The sequence below is a fragment of the Bufo gargarizans genome, unplaced genomic scaffold (genome assembly GCF_014858855.1).
Source record: "Bufo gargarizans isolate SCDJY-AF-19 unplaced genomic scaffold, ASM1485885v1 original_scaffold_1649_pilon, whole genome shotgun sequence".
NCBI lineage: Eukaryota > Metazoa > Chordata > Amphibia > Anura > Bufonidae > Bufo > Bufo gargarizans.
Window position 1 is genome coordinate 140,640 of NW_025334454.1, and position 21,984 is coordinate 162,623.

Below are 21,984 nucleotides of genomic sequence, written 5' to 3' on the forward strand. Positions count from 1 at the left end.
TGAGGTGCCAGATGCATACTAGAACCAGAAAAGGGTGATGAATACAGTGGATGGGGATGGTACCATCACTCAGCATGAAGAGGGGCCCAATGATTGCCTAGTACACATTAGAGCCAGGAAAATACACCCAGTAATGTATGGGCCACAGACTGTACCAATAGGGCACAGCACTTGGAGATACTATAAATACTCCGCCTGAATGGGAGTAATCTGATCGCATGGTGCACACGATAATGAGTGTGGAGACATAGCTACAGCATCTGGAAATGGCATAGGTATTGCACTTGATAAAAAAAGTTGAATGACTGCATGAAGTAATACATTGCAGACTAAAAACCAGACAGATGTAACGGCTACAGCATCTGGAGATGGTACAGGTACTCCACTGAAGAAGGAAGCAAGGTGGCTGCATGGTGCACACTAGAGTCAGACAGGTGCCATGACTACAACGACTGAACATGGCACGTATACTTCGCCTGTGGTGCACACTAGAACCAAACCGGTGTAATGGCTACAGCCTCTGGAGATGATACAGGTACTTCACCTAATAAAGAAGTAATATGGTAAACCAGGGCTCCCCCAGTAATATGTTGCGTGGAGCACGCTAGCCCCAGGATGGTGTATTAGCTACAGCGTCTAGAGAAGTAATCCGATGGCCTGGAACACTCTCCGACTAGGAGAGCATGTTGAATATAGCCCCTGGAATAGAGAAATTACTCCAGCTGAAAAGGAGATACCTTGGAACAAGGAAAGTCTGCCGGATACAGCATTTGGCAGTGGTACGAGTACCCCCCCTGTGAAGGGGAAGGCGTACGTACCTGGGACACCACATAGGTGTGCTGGCGTGCTAAACACAGTGACAGGTAAAGCACCACGTACTGGAGAGGCGGCAAGCTGACTTACCTGTGTGGATAAAATCCTGTGCAGCCAGGGGAGTGCCATCTGAAAATCCACTAAAGGGGATACCAACCCTGGAGAGGAGAGGTTCCTCAATGAACATTTGTCTTTGATCACCCAGAGAGATTCTGTATGGTGGAAGAATGCCTGATGCTCTGTTCCGAGTCAGAATTGGTGCAGAGGTGTCCCCCGAGGAGGCGTAAGATGCGTCAGGAAAGAATACGTCACCAGCCTCAGACCTGTCCTGGGGGTGACCCGAGGATGCCGAGGAGGAGCGGAACTTAGTTGCGACAACCCAAGGTCATTTGCGGGACCTGGTGTCTGAATGTGAACGTGCCCCGTCCGCGGAGGAGTCCCTGGGAGTGGCAGAGGCGGCCGCAATTTGGGCAGGCAAGCGGTCCAGAGACTCCACCATGGATTGGGAGAGTCAGACCCGTTTCCTTTTGGCTTGGGACAGGGAAGAGGCCCATTCAGGAGTGACCGATACAGAAGGGGTGGTCAGGGAGACATTAAGGGCCTGGGAGAAAGGTACTGCGCACAAACAAGGAAGGTTGACCGCATGGCAACTTTTTTTTTTATCGCAACGAGCACATGTAAAATACATGGCAACCAGGAGCGGGGGCTAGGAAGGAGACACCTCTCTGGAGGAGAATATGGGGGCTGATAAGGAGCCTTAAAAAAGGAAAAAAAAGCCAGGCAGAGGCTGTCCTACCGTACCCCAGGTGCCATGTCCCCGAAGAGGTGCTGCAGCATCTGCAGAAACATGCAAGGTTTGCTGGCAAGATGGAGGCTCTTTCTTCTTGAAAAAAAGTTAAAGTGGAAACCTCCCCCCAAAGGGTTAAGAAGACATGACCTAGGCGACAAAGAAGCCGGGGCCTCGAATAATGAGGTGGTCGGAAAAGGTGCACTGTTGGTGGACCAGAACCGTGGGAGACCTGGAGACCTCCGGAAAGAAAAAAAACGGGTGAGGGGGGCTCCTGAGAAAAAAGGAGCACCAAGGGCCCGAGGACAGGCTGGGGGAAGATGCGTAGGGACGCAGGGGAGAATACTTACCATCCGGTGTCTTCAGGCGCCTCAGGGTCACCCCTTCGGCAAACTCAACACTTATGTGGGATTGCTGGCATGCCACTGCAGATGCAGTAATGGGGGACTGGCGTAGGTACTTCAAGTACGCGCCAGCAGGGGGTGCAATTAAAGTGGTAATCCACGATGGAGCCCCATCAAGCAGCAGGCCAAGACCTGCAGAAGAGAGGAAAAAAGAATAAAATAAAAAATGAAAAGCAGCAAGACCTGCAAAAAACAGAGCAGGTCATGTCTGCCTCCTATGGACACTACACTAAAAAGGATTAGCCTAGTGCTTGTGGAGAGGGTATAGCCCACCTGGGCAGAGCCAATCTTTTTGATATCTAGTGTTGCCTCCTAGTGGTAGCTGGGCATATACCCATGGTGCTGTGTCCCCCAATGACATCAACGAGAAATTTGGTGCAACACTGTCCATTACATACAAATGTTCTTCTTTAAAAAGAAAAAAAATAACACACAGTGTACTGGTATATATAGAGATGTATCTGTAGATCCCAGCAAACTGTGCATGGGAAGAATACTCCTGAGGTTTTTAAGCCAGAAAAAATTCTTCCATAGACTACAGTTAAAGAGAATGTCTGAGACTTTGATACTGATGACCTATCCTCAGGACAGGTCATCAATATCTGATTGGTGCGAGTCCAATTCCCGACACCCCCACTGATCAGCTCACCAAGCACAGTACATTGTACAGTGGCTGTGCTTGGTACTGCAGCTCAGGGCCGTTCGCCATGTGACCAATGGACATGATGTCACTGGCCTAGGAAGAGACTGCAACGCTCACCAGACAGCCTGTGCTGTGAGAGTGTTGGGGGGGGGGGGGGGGGGGGGGAGAGACACGTGATCAAAATATGAAATGAGGGAGAATACAGCAGGAGCGCAGTCACGTTACAAAATTATTGACACATATTTAAGGGTTATTCCCATCTCCGATATTGGGGGCATATCGCTAGGATATGCCCCCAATGTCTGATAGGGTCCCACCTCTAGGACCCGCACCTATGCTTAGAACGGAGCCCACAAAGTCCCGGAGGGCCACCCTCTATTCATTCCCTCAGCTATTTTTGGAAGTCTCATTCAAATAAATGAGAGGCACACCGCTCAAGCGCAGCCACCGCTCTATTCACTTCTATGGGGCTGACAGAAATAGCCGAGCCAGCACTCGGCTATTTTCAGTGCTCTCATAGGAATGAATGTAGGGCGGCCGCGCATGTGCAGTGCACTCTCCGGGACATTGCGGGCTCCGTTCCAAGCATAAGTGCGGGTCTCAGAGGTGGCACCCGCACCTATCAGACATTTGTCTGCGATGGGAATAACCCTTTAACAGTATCTACACACAGCAGGGGTGACAGAATTGAGTCGACTTGAGTGAGAAGTCAGGTGCCTTTTTATTTGTAAATCTGACCCACTGTATGCAACGTAAATAGGCGGCACTAATGAAATATAATTTTTAAAGGTTGGATAACTCCTTTAACCCTTTGAGGACATGGTGCTTTTCTGTTCTTGTGTTTTAGTTTTTTTTACTCCCTTCCTGGTCCCTTAATTTGTTTTATTTTTCCATTCGCAAAATGCGATTCACAATTTTACAAGTTTTGTATTTACGATGTTCCCTATGTGGTAAAACATACTTTTGCCCTTCATTTTCTGGGTCAGTACGAATAAAGCGATACCACATTTGTAGTTTTGTATTGTGTTTTAATACTAAAATAAAAAGTTTGGTAAAAATTAATTTCTCCTTTGTATCGCCATAATCCAGCCCCCATAGCATTATTTTTACGTCTATGCAGCCATGTGAGGGCTCACCTTTTGTGGGGCAATCTGTACTTTTTCATTGACACCATTTTGGGGTGTGTGACTTTTTGATCACTTTATCTAAAAACAAAATGTTGTGGCGGTGAAGCGACAGGATCTTAGTAGGAACATAGCTGTGGCAGCTCGGATCCTTCAGACGGACCGAGACTGCCACACGGAATGAACGGCTTTGCCTACTTTCACATCTGCGATTTCCCTTTCCGCTATTGAGATCCATCATAGGATCTCGATAACGAGGGAAAACGCTTCAGTTTTGTCCCCATTCATTGCCAATGGAGACAAAATTGAACTGAAGGGAACGGAGTCACCAGAATGTATTCCATTCCATTGTGTTCCGATGACGCACATAAAAGCGTAGCAAGCAGCATTTTTGAGTGCGTCCTGGGATGCGGAGCAAGAAAAATCCGTCATGACTCACAATGTAAGTCAATAGAGACAGATCCGTTTTCTCGGACACAAAAGAAAAACAGATCCAAGCGGTTTTGTTGATCCATGACGGATCCAGCAAAAACGCAGATGTGAAAGTGGCCTTCGCTGATTGCTGCTAGGGGGTGCGGTTCCAGTCCCGGAAGCACTGCACTTCTTGGTCTTTAGAGCTCAGATGCTGTGGTCACATCGCAGACATTAGCCCCGGGTGTCTGCTCTATTAAACAGCAGGCACTCGGCAGCTATGGCGCTCACTCAGCTGCAGAGCAGGCACAATCTGTGTACTTGTCTACATGTACGGCACATGTCGTCAAGAGGTTAAATGTATTTCACAGCTCAGCAACTCGCTTCAAGGAGAACAGACGAGGAAAACGATTTACCTGGAGATGCAAATTTCACGCACTTGCTGAGGGGTCAATGCAAAGATAAAGAATTTCTCTTGAAAGCGTTGCATATTGTTCTGAACTGGAACAAAACAAAAGAGTAAAATGTTTACTTGCTTAGTATAAATTCAAACAGAAAAACTTTGGAACACGCAGATTATCCAGTCCCTATTTCCATCATGTGTTACAATAAAAGTCTAGTGAAATATTAGTGACACTGATCTACGAGTTGCGATGAACAGCTGACGGTCTCGCTGCATCCCTGCCCTCTTACCCAGGCTCGTTGGCTTGATGAGGATATCAAGCACATCATAGAAAGGAAGACTTCGGAGGTGGACGTCTGGATGGACAGGTGGGATTGGTGGGGAAAGTTGCTGTAGATCAAAGTGAGGTTTAGTGTCCTGTAGGAGTACTGTGCCCAGAGGGGATGCAGGGGAGTGCGGGGCGACAGAAGTGGAAGGTAAGGAGTGGATCCCGGCCACAGCGAGGTCAGAATCTACTGACGAGTTGCTATCCAAGTTGAAGACATTAGATCTGATGGATGAGAGGCCTGGAACTGCCTCTAATGACCGAGGAAACCTTCTCCTGTACAGTTCTTTGATTTTAATCTGAACAGCAGGGCTGCATCCGTTCTTCAGTAAGTGGAGGGCTCTCATGAGGAGGTCGTGTTTGCGTCCACTCTTGTTGCGGCCGGCAAAGCCGAGCAGCACTTGGAGTTCTGACACTCGAAAACTGGATACCATGTTCTGCAAAAAGAGAACTGGTTATTAGGATACAACAAACAACACGATAATAAGACTGAACCGCAAAAGGGGTTTTCAAAGATTAGAAAAAATGGCTGCTTGCTTCCAAAAACAGCATCACCCCTGTCCACATGTTGTGTGCGATATTGCAGATCTGTCCCGTTGACTTCAATGTAGCCAAACTGCAATACCAGACACAACCCATGGACAGGGGTGGTGCCGTTTTTGGAAGAAAGCAGCCATGTTCTTCAAATCCCGGACAACCCTTTGAAAGGGGTTGTCCAGATTTTTACAAGTAATTGCCTATTCTCAGGTTAGGTTATTACTATCTGATCGGCAGGAGTCAGTCATCCTGAACCTTTGCTATTCAGTGTAGCGTTGGCACCGGAACTACACAGCTCCAACCACTGCACAATGGAGTGAGCTCGCTTTTTAAAGAAAAAGTAATCCCTGTAGTTTAGAGGTTTTTACTTTTTTTGTCCAGCTTAAAGGGGCTGTCCGCTTTATTTATATTGATGGCCTATCCTCAGAATAGTTCACCAGTATCAGATCGGTGGAGGTCCAACACCCGGCACCCCTGCCAAACAGCTGTTTGAAGAGAAAGCAGTGCTCGTACCAGCACTGCCTTCTATTTATTGTTTACCTGCTCGCAATTGCAACTGTAGTGGTGAGCAGGTGTAATTACAAGTATGGCGTCCCCATCCACTTCTATGGGAGGGCTCCGTCCTATTCACATGAACAGAAGGGGCCAGCATCATTGTAATTACACTGTTCGCGCTGCTGTTGCGACGGTGAGCAGGAAAACAGAGAAGAGAAGGCAACACTCGTCCCACTCTCAGCACCCCCGCCGATCTGATTCTGGTTACCTATACTGAGGATAGGTCATCAAATGTAAAAAGCGGACGACTCCTTTAAGGTCTCATGCACCCAACTGTATTTTTTGCAGATGGCACACTGGCCCATTCTTTTTAATGGGTTGGTTTTGCCGATTTCGAAAACGCCGGTCTGAATAAATGACCCCCAATGGCTCTAACAGAAACAATATGAACAGATACAAAATGCAATCCAAATGATCAGAAATTAAATCTGCACACGTGTTTTTTGCGGATCCGTTTTTCCGTTCCACAAATTATAGAAATTTCCTACTCACATGCGCTTTGCACATAGGATTAACCTTTTCTATTAACCCTTCTGTTCTCTCCGGGTCTATATGACCAGAAATCAAGTTTGTGAAGCTGCAAATTATTTATTATGAGGATCTGCAAATTGTGGTTAGGTGAATTTGAGAAGTCAGTATTTAGAAGAGGCATGAAGACCCTGCTCACAAGAGCTAACAATCTATGAGGAGAGAGGGGTGAGACAAAAGGTAAAAGTACTTGTTTTGTACAATGGTCCAGCCATCTTGGGAGAATAGGGGAGCAGATATAAAGCTGCATGAGTCGTCACCCGCCGATATACGACGTGCTTCTGGGTGCGGTGGAGGAGTTTGTGGAGGATCGGCTTCAGTAATTGTTTATCGATGACTCCAATTTCTACAGGTCCGTGCGGGTTTATACATGTACTCCATACATTTGCAAGTTGCTACAGACGGATGGGCTTTGAGTACAGGTCTGTTTCTGGCGGGTGAACATTCTGCCGGATCCGTGCTGCCGCTAGTGCAAGTGTGCCTCCGGAAATCCACTCTAGCCGCAGCACTGCAAACATACCAAGAGGCGGCTGGAATAAAACTACGACGTGTGGATCTGCGGGCCGCAATACGGGCACACGTTCGTGTACATGATCCCTAATACAGATTCTAGACTGTGACTTATATCAATGACTGGGCTGATGGAAAAGCAGTGTCCCCCTTCATAGGATCCATACAGTGACAGATCTGTCATATACTGGCACCGACAGGTCCTCGTCAGTACACTGCTGGCTGGCACGTGAACCAAGATGTCAGCTCCATGAAAGCTACATCAAAGCTAAAGCAGCCGCCCTGGGGGATTTCTGCTGGGACAAAAGCTGCGAATAGTTGTAATGTAGCGTAATCTAACAGCACCAACTCGGCATAAGGGGTCATTCACACGTCCACAAGTGTTTTGCGGTCTGCAAATTGCCCGGCACTTTAAATAGAAATGCCTTTTCTTGTCCGTGTCTGCGGACAAGAATAGAACATGTTCTATTTTTTTTGCAGAATGGAAGTGCGGATGCGGAAAGCACACTGCGTCCTGTCCGCATTTTTTGTGGCCCCGTTGAAAATTAAAGGGTCCAGATCCTTTGCGGAACGGATCCGGACCCATTTTGCGGACGTGTGAATGGCCCCTTAATCAATAGTACAAGCAATGGAACATATGTTGTTACCCCTGTACCCTCCCTCCAATCTTCTGAACTGAACATTCACCATAAATTGACATAAAAAATTCATGAGAGTGACCAGACAGCCTTTAAGCTCATAGAGAGACCAGGATACAGATTGCCCATACAAGTCCAGGCATGCAAGAAGTAGCTGCTGGACAGAGACAGAGGCACAGACACACAGAGATGCTACTGCAGGCTATACTACGTTTTCTGCCTCACTCCAGTGCTAGATTCACATCTACACTGCTCAGTACTGTTGTATAATGTCCTCCATGCTGCTGCTGCTGCTACTACTTCTGAAGGCGCACTGCAGAGACTGGGAGCAGGATAGGGAATAATTACCTAATCAATGTGTTAGGGGTAGTGAGGGCAACCATTGGGGCCTCCACTGATCACAACAATAAGTTGCCAGAGACCCTGGAGTGAATGTATTACACTTGTGTGCTGTTGCTGCATTGAACTCTATGGGACATCGGAGAAGAAGCAGAGTTCAACCAGGGCAGCCCCAGAAGACTGAGGATTTAGCTTGGGAAGCCTTGGCCAGCTGCTGCAGGTTAAAACTAGCAATTCATAGGAACCATTAAGTATTGATGAGGGTACTAAGGCCATTCAGTTTCTATGACAGCCAGGAGCCACGTGAAGGGCAGGGCTCAATAGGAAGACTGTAATCTATGGTATAAATGATCTAATGATCAAACATTCAGGTCCCCTAGGGCAGTGATGGTGAACCTTTTAGAGACAGAGTGCCCAAACTGCAACCAAATACCCACTTATTTATTTCAAAGTGCCAGCACGGCAATTTAACCTGAATACCAATATAGTATATCTTCCATGTACTTTATCATTTAGCTATAATAGCTTACTAGCCTACATACAATGTGCTGCCTGTGCTGTTCATAGTGCGTCCTGTGATGATGAATGGCAGGAAAAGTCTAAAGCATATTGGTACACCATAGACTTTTTCCAAGGTGCGGGTGCCAACAGAGAAGGCTCTGAGTGCCGCCTCTGGCACCCGTGCCATAGGTTCGCCATCACTGCCCTAGGGGGTCTAAAAATAAACAAAAGAATGAAAGTTTTAGAAAAAAAATAAAAGTAAAAAATTCAAATCACCTCCTCTCCCTATTTCGAAATAAAAACAAAAACAAAAAAAAACTAACAGTCCAAAATTACCTGAACTATTAAAATATAAAAGTATTTATCCCATATGGTGAACACTGTAACTGAACAACAAATCATTATGGCTGAATAACTATTTTTTGGTCACTTCCCTGCCAGAAAAAACTGAATAAAAAGTGATGAAAAACCTCATACATACCCCCCCAAACTACAGCTCATCCCACAAAAAAAAACCTCCATAGATGGAAATATAAAAAGGTATGGGTGTCAAAATATCAAATTGCAATATCACGAACATTTTTATTTCTCTTAGGCCTCATGCACACGGCCGTTGTTTTGGTCCGCATCCGAGCCGCCAAAACGGCTCGGATGCAGACCCATTCACTTCAATAGGGCCGCAAAAGATGCGGACAGCACTCCGTTGCTCCGTTCCGTGGCCCCGCAAAAAAAATATACCATGTCCTATTTTTGTCCGCGCTTTGCGGACAAGAGTAGGCAGTTATATTAAAGGCTGTCCGTGCCGTTCCGCAAATTGCTGAAAGAACACACGGACGCCATCCATGTTTTGCGGATCCGCGATTTGCAGACAGCAAAAAACTGAACGGTCGTGTGCATGTAGCCTTAAAGTATTAAAACATTTAAAAAAACATAGAAATTTGGTATCTGTGTTGTAAGGGTATTTTACATAATTAAGGGCTATGTACATTTTACTCATTTTCTCAGTCTTTACCTAAAAATATTAAGCCGCTCTGTCACAAAGGGTTAAATGTTTTTCTAGCCGTGTGCATCCTACTTTCGCTTTCTGCCAATCATCTAATAACTTTCATCTCTAAATTACTAAAAGATCATAAACATTTATTTAAGCCACAATCTAATCAGTAAGACAAAGATTGAGATATAACGAGTGTTTATAATGTCAGAAATCAAAGATAAGGAGCCCGTTAGCTCAATGTCTGACGGAAGAGAGAGAAAATACAGATGCTGCTAGTAGATAAACTCAAAGCTGTGCAGGGAAAATAGCTCAACATTTTTAATGAAAACCAATTGAAAAAATAAACAAACATAGTAACATAACATAGTTTATAAGGCTGAAAAAAAGACATCCGTCTATCCAGTTCAGCCTGTTATCCTGCAAGTTAATCTAGAGTAAGGATAAGAGGCTTAACTGGATGGACAGATGTCTTTTTTCAGCCTTATAAATTATGTTACTATCTTTATTTTTTCAATTAGTCTTAATTAAAAATATTGACCCTTTTTCCCTGCACAGCTTTGAGTTTATCTACTAGCAGGATCTATACTTTCTCTCTCTTCGACGGACTCCTTATCTTTGATTCTAAGCTCAAAATGAATACAAAGCAATAATTTTAAAAATGGCCACCAATAGCCTTTAAGTACTGATTGGTTCTTTCCTCTTTAATTATTATATTACCTTGTAATGTAATAGGTTAGAGGGAATTCGTTCGCGTATACCAAGCCATTGTTCCGTTTCAGATGACCACCAAGCCACATTCCGGAGTGATTTACTCATGGGACATGCTTACTCAACGCTGGAAATCCTTAGGAGGAGAGGCTGATAGGTATAAACCTTTGTACACTAAAGCCTCATGCAGACGTCCGTGGAACACGGTCCGTGAGATACCGGACTAGCATTGCAGGAGCGCATGGCGTCATAGCAACCAATGACGCCGTGCGCTCTCCAATGCCAGTTCGGTATCTCACGGACCATGTTCCACGGACCTCTGCACAACAGCATGAGGCTTAAGACAAAGAACTTAGCTCCACTGAGATCATCCTCCAGGTAGGGTCTTGTAAGTCACTTTCTCTCTCTCTTGTATTACCATGGGGCTTCAGCCATGTGCTACGTGGGTAACATGACAACGGGAGCTCCCTCATTGTGCAGACCATTTTTTCTGTATGCGATTTGTCTCTTTTAATAAATATATATATACACACACACACACACACACACACACACACACACACACACACACACACACACACACAGTACAGACTAAAAGTTTGGACAAACCTTCTCATTCAAAGAGTTTTCTTTATAAATTGTAGATTTCCACTGAAGACATCAAAACTATGAATTAACACATGTGGAATTATATACATAACAAAAAAGTGTGAAACAACTGAAAATATGTCATATTCTAGGTTCTTCAAAGTAGCCACCTTTTGCTTTGATTACTGCTTTGCACACTCTTGGCATTCTCTTGATGAGCTTCAAGAGGTAGTCACCTGAAATGGTCTTCCAACAGTCTGGAAGGAGTTCCCAGAGATGCTTAGCACTTGTTGGCCCTTTTGCCTTCACTCTGCGGTCCAGCTCACCCCAAACCATCTCGATTGGGTTCCGGTCCAGTGACTGTGGAGGCCAGGTCATCTGGCGCAGCACCCCATCACTCTCCTTCATGGTCAAATAGCCCTTACACAGCCTGGAGGTGTGTTTGGGGTCATTGTCCTCTTGAAAAATAAATGATGGTCCAACCAAACGCAAACCGTATGGAATAGCATGCCGCTGCAAGATGCTGTGGTAGCCATGCTGGTTCAGTATGCATTCAATTTTGAATAAATCCCCAACAGTGTCACCAGCAAAGCACCCCCACACCATCACACCTCCTCCTCCATGCTTCACGGTGGGAACCAGGCATGTAGAGTCCATCCGTTCACCTTTTCTGCGTCGCACAAAGACACGGTGGTTGGAACCAAAGATCTCAAATTTGGACTCATCAGACCAAAGCACAGATTTCCACTGGTCTAATGTCCATTCCTTGTGTTCTTTAGCCCAAACAAGTCTCTTCTGCTTGTTGCCTGTCCTTAGCAGTGGTTTCCTAGCAGATATTCTACCATGAAGGCCTGATTCACACAGTCTCCTCTTAACAGTTGTTCTAGAGATGTGTCTGCTGCTAGAACTCTGTGTGGCATTGACATGGTCTCGAATCTGAGCTGCTGTTAACCTGCGATTTCTGAGGCTGGTGACTCGGATGAACTTATCCTCCGCAGCAGAGGTGACTCTTGGTCTTCCTTTCCTGGGGCGGTCCGCATGTGAGACAGTTTTTTTGTAGCACTTGATGTTTTTTATGACTGCACTTGGGGACACTTTCAAAGTTTTCCCAATTTTTCGGACTGACTGACCTTCATTTCTTGAAGTAATGATGGCCACTCGTTTTTCTTTACTTAGCTGCTTTTTTTCTTGCCATAATACAAATTCTAACAGTCTATTCAGTAGGACTATCAGCTGTGTATCCACCTGACTTCTCCACAACCCAACTGATGGTCCCAACCCCATTTATAAGGCAAGAAATCCCACTTATTAAACCTGACAGGGCACACCTGTGAAGTGAAAACCATTTCAGGTGACTGACTACCTCTTGAAGCTCATCAAGAGAATGCCAAGAGTGTGCAAAGCAGTAATCAAAGCAAAAGGTGGCTACTTTGAAGAACCTAGAATATGACATATTTTCAGTTGTTTCACACTTTTTTGTTATGTATATAATTCCACATGTGTTAATTCATAGTTTTGATGCCTTCAGTGTGAATCTACAATTTTCATAGTCATGAAAATAAAGAAAACTGTTTGAATGAGAAGGTGTGTCCAAACTTTTGGTCTGTACTGTATATATATATATATATATATATATATATATATATATATAAAAATCACATTTAGTAAATATTTATCACTTAGCCTTTTTCTTGAGTTTTAAGAGCTCATAGGCATGGACGTATTTTTCCATTGTGTCAGTTCCGTTTTTTTTGCGGCCCATGTGCAGAACCATTCACTTCAATGGGGCCACAAAAAAAACAGAAACAACTCTGTGTGCATTCTGTCTCCGTATGTCCGTTCCGCAAAAAAAATTGTTTTCACCGATACTATTCTGGGGTTTGTATGACTTTCTGATAACTTCTTATTTATTTTTTGAGGGAGGTGAAGCGACCAAAAAACTGCAAATTGGTCATTTTGACCTTTTTTTCCCCGTTTTGCCGTATGAGATATATAATCTTATATTTTAATAAGACAGGCATTTTAGCATGTGGTCATGCCCATGATGTTCATTTTTAAAATTATTTATGTATTTTTAATTTTCACTTTGGGGAAAGGGGGGGGGGGGAATTTGAATTTATATATATTTTTTTTAACGTTTTTTCTTTTTTACACTTCTTCTTTAGGGAAGGGGTTAAGACACTTAACCCTTAGGATACCAGAGGTTTTGTCATTTTTGCATTTAACTTATCTTCCTTGAGCCACAACTTTTTTATTTTTCCGTTTACATAGCTGTATGAGGGCTTATTTTTTTGCGGGACAAGATGTACGGCACTTTCTAATGCCACCATTTAATATGGCGTTCAATGAAGTGGTGAAAAAAAATATCCAAATGGGGTGAAATTGGAAAAAAGAAATGCAATTCCTTCACTGTTTTACGGGTTTTATTTCCACGGCGTTTTGTTTGCAGCAAAAACAATCTGTGCTCTTTATTCTCTGGGTCACGATTACAACGATACCCCATATTTAATGTCTAAATCGTGTAAAAATAAATGTAAACTTTGAAAAAATATTTTTAAAAAAATTCCATCACCATATTCAGCCCCTGATAACTTTTTTTTTATAGTTATATCTACTGGGCTTTTTTTTTGCGGGACAATCTGTAGTTTTTATTAATACCACTTTGCAGTGTGTGCGACTTTTTGATCACATTTTATTACATGAAGCAATGAAAAAATGGCAAATTGGCTATTTTGACCCTTTTTTCCGTTACGCCATTCGCCGTAATATAAAAATATTTTTATATTTTAATAGTACGAGCATTTTTGGTCACGGTGATACCAATGATGTTTATATTTTTTCTTATTTATGTATTTATTTTTTTATTACAAAAGGAAAGGGGCAGCGATTTAACCCTTAGGCTACCAGCGCCGTACATGTACAGCGCTTGTGTGATGTGCAAACATGACGCCCACTCGCACATGCAGCGGGCGTCATGGCCAGCAGATCTCTGCCGTTTCATATAGCAGTGACCGGGAATAATGCCGATCACGGTAATTCAATGCTTTAGATGCCATAATCAAGTGAGATCACGGCACCTAAATGCGTAAAAACCCGGAAGCGCGTGTTCAATCCGGGCATAGGTAGTTGCGCTGAATATTGGTAGCTTTACTGAGTAAGGGCTCTTTCACACTTGCGTTGTCCGGATCCGTCGTGTACTCCATTTGCCGGAATTACACGCCGGATCCGGAAAAACGCAAGTGAACTGAAAGCATTTGAAGACGGATCAGTCTTCAAAATGCGTTCAGTGTTACTATGGCAGCCAGGACGCTATTAAAGTCCTGGTTGCCATAGTAGTAGTGGGGAGCGGGGGGAGCAGTATACTTACCGTCTGTGCGGCTCCCGGGGCACTCCAGAATGACGTCAGAGAGCCCCATGCGCATGGATGACGTGTCCATGCGATCACATCATCCTTGCGCGTGGGGCGCCCTGACGTCACTCTGAAGCGCCCCGGGAGCCGGTAAGTATACTGCTCCCCACTACACTTTACCATGGCAAACAGGACTTTAGCGTCCTGGCAGCCATGGTAACCATTCAGAAAAAGCTAAACTTCGGATCCGGTAATGCGCCGAAACGACGTTTAGCTTAACGTCCCCAGGACCGCCTAACGCATGGATGCGTCCTGGAGGCGGTCGATTCATTCCTCCTGGACGCATCGGTGCGTCATCTCGCGAGAGGCGAGATTTCCTGTGAACGCGCACACGCAGGCGTGCGCGTTCACAGGATCGGAAGGTAAGAGACTGGATCAACAGCCTGCCAGCGGCGATCGTTCGCTGGCAGGCTGTAGATGCGATTTTTTTTAACCCCTAACAGGTATATTAGACGCTGTTTTGATAACAGCGTCTAATATACCTGCTACCTGGTCCTCTGGTGGTCCCTTTTGCTTGGATCGACCACCAGAGGACACAGGTAGCTCTGTAAAGTAGCACCAAACACCACTACACTACACCCCCCCTGTCACTTATTAACCCCTGATCACCCCATATAGACTCCCTGATAACCCCCCTGTCATTGATCACCCCCCTGGAGTCTATATGGGATGATCACCCAATCACCCAATCCATGGATCCGCAAAACACATACGGACGTCTGAATGGAGCCTGACAGGGTGGTGATCACCCCATATACACTCCCTGATCACCCCCCCTGTCATTGATCACCCCCCTGTCAGGCTCCATTCAGACGTCCATATGTGTTATACGGATCCACGCATCCATGGATCGGATCCGCAAAACACATACGGACGTCTGAATGGAGCCTTACAGGGGGGTGATCAATGACAGGGTGGTGATCACCCCATATAGACTCCCTGATCACCCCCCTGTAAGGCTCCATTCAGACATTTTTTTGGCACAAGTTAGCGGAATTTTTTATTTTTTTTGTTACAAAGTCTCATATTCCACTAACTTGTGTCAAAAAATAAAATCTCACATGAACTCACCATACCCCTCACGGAATCCAAATGCGTAAAATATTTTAGACATTTATATTCCAGACTTCTTCTCACGCTTTAGGGCCCCTAAAATGCCAGGGGAGTAAAAATACCCCACATGTGACCCCATTTTGGAAAGAAGACACCCCAAGGTATTCCGTGAGGGGCATATTGAGTCCATGAAAGATTTAAATTTTTGTCCCAAGTTAGCGGAAAGGGAGACTTTGTGAGAAAAAACAAAAAAAAAATCAATTTCCGCTAACTTGTGCCAAAAAAAAAAAAAAAAAATATGTACTCACCATGCCCCTCATTGTATACCCTGGGGTGTCTTCTTTCCAAAATGGGGTCACATGTGGGGTATTTATACTGCCCTGGCTTTTTAGGGGCCCTAAAGCGTTAGAAGAAGTTTGAGAGCCAAATGTCTAAAAATGCCCTCCTAAAAAGAATTTGGGCCCCTTTGCGCATCTAGGCTGCAAAAAAGTGTCACACATCTGGTATCGCCGTACTCAGGAGAAGTTGGGAAATGTGTTTTGGGGTGTCATTTTACATATACCCAGCATGGGTATTTTGTTTGTTTTTTTGTTACAAAGTCTCATATTCCACTAACTTGTGTAAAAAAATAAGGGGCCCAAATGCGTGCAAAGTAGTTTGAAATAAAAATCAGTAAAAAATGGCTGGTGAAATACGAAAGGTGCTCTTTGGAATGTGGGCCCCTTTGCCCACCTAGGCTGCAAAAAAGTGTCACACATGTGGTATCGCCGTACTCAGGAGAAATTGGGGAATATGTTTTGGGGTGTCTTTTTTACATATACCCATGCTGGGTGAGAGAAATATCTCGGCAAAAGACAACTTTTCCCATTTTTTTATACAAAGTTGGCATTTGACCAAGATATTTATCTCACCCAGCATGGGTATATGTAAAATGACACCCCAAAACACATTCCCCAACTTCTCCTGAGTACGGCGATACCACACGTGTGACACTTTTTTGCAGCCTAGGTGGGCAAAGGGGCACACATTCCAAAGAGCACCTTTCGGATTTCACCGGCCATTTTTTTACAGATTTTGATTTCAAACTACTTTGCACGCATTTGGGCCCCTAAAATGCCAGGGCAGTATAACTACCCCACAAGTGACCCCATTTTGGAAAGAAGACACCCCAAGGTATTTCATGATGGGCATAGTAAGTTCATGGAAGTTTTTATTTTTTGTCACAAGTTAGTGGAATATGAGACTTTGTAAGAAAAAAAAAGAAAAAATCATTTTCCGCTAACTTGTGACAAAAAATAAAAAGTTCTATGAACTCACTATGCCCATCAGCGAATACCTTAGGGTGTCTACTTTCCGGAATGGGGTCATTTGTGGGGTTTTTCTACTGTCTGGGGATTGTAGAACCTCAGGAAACATGACAGGTGCTCAGAAAGTCAGAGCTGCTGCAAAAAGCGGAAATTCACATTTTTGTACCATAGTTTGTAAACGCTATAACTTTTACCCAAACCATTTTTTTTTTTTACCCAAACCATTTTTTTTTTTTACCCAAACCATTTTTTTTTTATCAAAGACATGTAGAACAATAAATTTAGAGAAAAATTTATATATGTCGTTTTTTTAGAAAAATTTTACAACTGAAACTGAAAAATGTCATTTTTTGGCAAAAATTTCCTTAAATTTCGATTAATAACAAAAAAAGTTAAAATTTCAGCAGCAATGAAATACCACCAAATGAAAGCTCTATTAGTGAGAAGAAAAAGAGGTAAAATTCATTCGGGTTGTAAGTTGCATGACCGAGCGATAAACGGTGAAAGTAGTGTAGTGCAGGAGTGTAAAAAGTGGTCTGGTCATTAAGGGTGTTTAAGCTAGGGGGGCTGAAGTGGTTAAGGCCGGATCCGGATCAATGCCTTTCAATGGGCATTAATTCCGGATCCGGCCTTGCGGCAAGTGTTCAGGATTTTTGGCCGGAGCAAAAAGCGCAGCACGCTGCGGTATTTTCTCCGGCCAAAAAAGTTTCCGGTCCTGAACTGAAGACATCCTGATGCATCCTGAACGGATTTCTCTCCATTCAGAATACATGGGGATAATCCTGATCAGGATTCTTCCGGCATAGAGCCCCGACGACGGAACTCTATGCCGGAACAGAACAACGCAAGTGTGAAAGAGCCCTTAGCTAACAGTATTCAAACTGCAATTCTTATTTTGGCCACCAGATGGCAGACCTGGATAAGAAATGAGCCAAAGTGAGCAAAATAAGCTAATAATAAATTCCTGATAAACCAAAAAAACAAATTAAAAATGTAATAATCTCATATGAGGCACATAATGATCACAAAAAATAAAAAATGTTAAAAAATAAAAAAATATGTAAAAGCTTAAATGACATCCCCTTTTGGTATAATTAAAAAATAAATACCTAAAATAACAATATAAATATAAATATCATGGGTATCACCGTGACCGAAAATGCCCATACTATTAAAATTGAAAAAAAAAATCCAATACGGCGAATGGCGTAACGGGAAAAAAAGGGTCAAAATGTCCGATTTGCCATTTATTCATTGCTTCTCTTGCCCAAAAAAAAGTTATAAAAATGTGATAAAAAAGAAACGCATACTTCAAAATGGTATCAATTAAAAGTACAGATTGTTCCGCCAAAAATGAGCTTATAAACAGCTCAGTAGACATAAGTATAAAATAAGTTATGGGGTCATAATATGGTGATGTAAAAAAATAAAAATGAATTTTTCTCAGTTTACATTTCTTTTTACACTAGACATAAAGAACCTATACATATGGGGTATCGTTGCAATCGTACTGACCCAGAAAATGAAGGGCATGGGTCAGTTTTGTCGTACAGAAAACGCTGTGAGAACAAAACCCGTAAAATGGTGGAATGATTGTGTTTTTTTTCCCAATTCCACCCCATTTGGAATTATTTTTACCGCATCCGACAGCATTTTATGCCATAATTATTGGCGACATTAGAAAGTACAACTTGTCCCGCAAAATATAAGCCCTCATACAGCTATGTTACCGGAAAAATAAAAAAAAGTTATGGCTCACGGAAAATAGGGAAGAGAAATGAAAACGCAAAAACGAAAAAAATTCCAGTATCCCAATGCATTTATTACCGACTATTGCTAATTTCTTATGTTGGCCTGCCATCTAGAATGAGAATTGCAGCTTTAAAGAGGACCTGTCACCGCTCCTGACATGCCTGTTGTAATCACTTCATGCATCCCCCATGTAATAACAATTCTGGAGCCTCTAGTCTTATGACTCTATGTTGTACCATTCCTGTATTATTTCTACTAGAAGTTATGAATGGATTGCTAGCAGTCTGCAGTAAGGGCACAGAGGGGAGGTGACCAGTTGGGGGTGTGTCCCTGCACAGTCTCTCGCTATCCAATCAGAGCTGCCATTGTCAGTCTGTGCAGGTACACGCCCCCAGCTTGTTACCTCCCCTCTGTGCCCTTACTGCAGACTGCTAGCAATTCATTCATAACTTCTAGTAGAAATAATAGAGGAACGGCACAACTTCGAGCCATAGGAATAGAGGCTACAGAATTGTTATTACATGGGGGATGTATGAAGTGATTACAACAGACATGTCAGGAGCGGTGACAGGCCCTCTTTAATGCCCTCAGCCTCTTCAGCGAGGCTGAGCGCATTGAAACCAATTACCGGCATCCTCGTTGGCCTCAGAGGATAGTGAGAGCTTCCGAGTTTTTGAACCTTTAGATCTCGGCTTCTAAAGGCTTTAATTACCGCGATCGGGATTAATGCTGGTCGTGGTAATTAGTTTCAAACAGCAGAGACCCGCCGGGTATGACACGTGCAAGCAGGCGCCATGTTTGCCTATCGCTACATGTACGGCGCTGGTAGCTAAAGGGTTAAAGGTTTTATCTAACAAAAAAATATTTACATAATTAACAGATTGTGGGGGTGTGCCCAATGGGATCCCCCGAAAATGAAGGGTCCTCGAGTCCCCACTCTGAATAGAGAGATATTGCACAGGTGGCTCAATGCTCCATTCACTTCTATGGGACAGTCAACCCCGAAGAAGAGAAAGGAGCGGTGGCCTTAGGCCCCTTGCGGATTAGGTCCAGATGCGTTGCGAATGCGTTCAGTGAAAAATGAGTGATTTCGCAAGCAAGTCCATTCAGGTTTGTATCCGACCGCATTCAGTTTCTATCGCGCGGGTGCAATGCGATTTAGGCCTCATGCACACGACCGTTGTTTTGGTCCGCATCTGAGCCGCAGTTTTTGCGTCTCGGATGCAGACCTATTCACTTCAACGGGGCCGCAAAAGATGCGGACAGCACAAAGAGTTGCTCCGTTCCGTGGTCCGCAAAAAAAAATATAACCTGTCCTATTCTTGTCCGTTTTGCGGCAGTTATAACAATGGCTGTCGGTGCCGTTCCGCAAGTGGTTCGTTCCGTGTTTTGCGGATCAGAAATTTGCGGACTGCAAAAAACAACGGTCGTGTGCATGAGGCCTTAATGCGTTTTCCACGCGCGTGATAGAAAAACTGAAGGTTCAAAAACATCTCTTAGCAACCATCCGTAAAAAACGCATCGCATCCGCACTTGCTTGCGGATGCGATTTTCACGCAGCCCCATTCAATGCTATGGGGGCAGCGTTGTGTGAAAAATCGCAGAATATAGAACATGCTGCGATTTTTACACAACACACAAGTAATGCGTGAAAACCAACGCTCATGTGCACAGCCCCATTGAAATGAATGGGTTCGGATTCCGTGCGCGGAATACTCGCTCGTGTGAAAGGGGCCTTAGGCTACTCTCACATCTGCGGCATGTATTCCGGCGGCCTGTTCCGTAAGAGTAATGGGATCCGGCAGAAATAGCGAGAATCGGCCGCCGCACTATGTACCCGGTTGATTCCCCGTATTCTCTGCAGGATCGCGGTGCCGCAGATGTGAGAGCAGCCAAACGTGACCATTCAGAGAGGCTGAGTTGCCCATAGCAACCAATCAGATTCCTCCTTTCATTTTCCAAAGGAGCTGTACAAAATGAAAGGAGGAATCTAATTGGTTGCTATGGGCAACTCAGCCAGTTTGCCTTGTTTTGATAAATCTCCCCCAAAGGGTCCGTCGAAAAACACATCCGACGCTTCCGTTATTTTAATTAAACTCATTTTTCTACATTTTCCCCTAACGATTTCGACGCCAAACGGACAACAAAAAAACTACTAGATGTAACTGGTGACGTCACACATGAGATCAGCCGTACGTAGTATAGATGATGACATCACAGCTCCATTTTGACAATTCCCATCCTGTCAGGTGACACCGGGGTCATATTCTAGTGACTGACAGGTGTGAACACCCCCGCAGTGTCACCGCAGCCTCGGGGGTCACTCCACAGCATCACCCTCCATGTGTTTTCCACAGAAAGCTGCCTGACAACTCTTTGCCCATCCCCCACACACACAGGTTGTCAGCCAGGCCTGTCACGTCCACAAGAGCCGTGTGCCCTGGAACTGTCATCCGCAGCAGCCTGTGCTCCGCTCCTGACGCGTCCCCCTCCGTCCCCCGCAGTTTTTTTTTTTAGTTTTTTTTCCTCTCACCCGCAGTTCCTCGGGATCCGCCATTTTCTCCCGGCACCATCCTGCGCCCGGCGGGGCGGGGATCACGTGATGGGGGAATCGAGATGTGGGGGAGGGGTGGGCGGAGCCGCGCACTGACAGAATCCCGCCCAAAAGTCCGAACACGTGACCGCCGGCGAGAGGAGGAGGGAGCTGGTCGGTAAGGAGAATTGAGGCGCTCCTGGTATGTATGACGTCACGGGAAAGGGCGGAGTCTCGTTATCTAAAGTGCGGGGCCTCACGACTACAGGAGACACTTCAGAGGAGACGGAGAGCAGTTTGGTGGAGAAAGGAGCGGGTTGGGGCAGGTTGTGGGGGATGGGAGGTAAAAGGAGGGATTTTTTTATTTTATTTTTTATACGTGGGACGGGTGTATTATTATTTTTTTTATTGCTTTTTTTACTTACGACTGTATGGGGGGGGGGGGGGACTGAAGGCAAGGGAAGTGATAATTATTACATGGGACTGTATTGTAGGGGGGGTGATAATTATTAGGGCTCTTTGACACCTGCGTTCTTTTCTTCCGGCATAGAGTTCCGTCGTCGGGGCTCTATGCCGGAAGAATCCTGATCAGTTTTATCCTAATGCATTCTGAATGGAGAGAAATCCGTTCAGGATGCATCAGGATGTCTTCAGTTCAGGACCGGAACGTTTTTTGGCCGGAGAAAATACCGCAGCATGCTGCGCTTTTTGCTCCGGCCAAAAATCCTGAACAGTTGCCGCAAGGCCGGATCCGGAATTAATGCCCATTGAAAGGCATTGATCCGGATCCGGCCTTAAGCTAAACGTCGTTTCGGCGCATTACCGGATACGACGTTTAGCTTTTTCTGAATGGTTACCATGGCTGCCGGGATGCTAAAGTGCAATTCCGGCAAGTGGAGTACAGGCCGGATCCGGACAACGCAAGTGTGAAAGAGGCCTCACATGGGACTGTATGGGGGGCTGAAGGCAAAGGGAGTGATAATTATTACATGGGACTGTATTGTGGGGGGGGATGAAGGGGGGTGACAATTATTACATGGAACTGTATGGGGGGCTGAAGGCAAAGGGAGTGATAATTATTACATGGGACTGTATGGGGGGTGATAATTGTTACACAGGACT

At 44.7% G+C, this 21,984-nt stretch overlaps 1 protein-coding gene across 3 annotated transcripts in view; it reads right to left on the minus strand.

The window, feature by feature from the left end:
* The window catches only part of LOC122923492 (E3 SUMO-protein ligase PIAS2-like), a 45,841-nt gene extending 24,870 nt beyond the window's left edge, over positions 1 to 20,971 (minus strand). For all 3 annotated transcript variants that reach the window (XM_044274318.1, XM_044274317.1, XM_044274316.1), the window contains exons 1-3: positions 20,863 to 20,971; positions 4,876 to 5,347; positions 4,599 to 4,683 (exon numbers count right to left, since the gene is read on the minus strand). In XM_044274318.1, coding sequence (XP_044130253.1) covers positions 4,599 to 4,683; positions 4,876 to 5,347; positions 20,863 to 20,886 — 581 coding nt within the window. In that variant the 5' untranslated portion in view covers positions 20,887 to 20,971. The remainder of the gene's footprint in view (positions 1 to 4,598; positions 4,684 to 4,875; positions 5,348 to 20,862) is intronic.
* Positions 20,972 to 21,984: the final 1,013 nt, after the last annotated feature.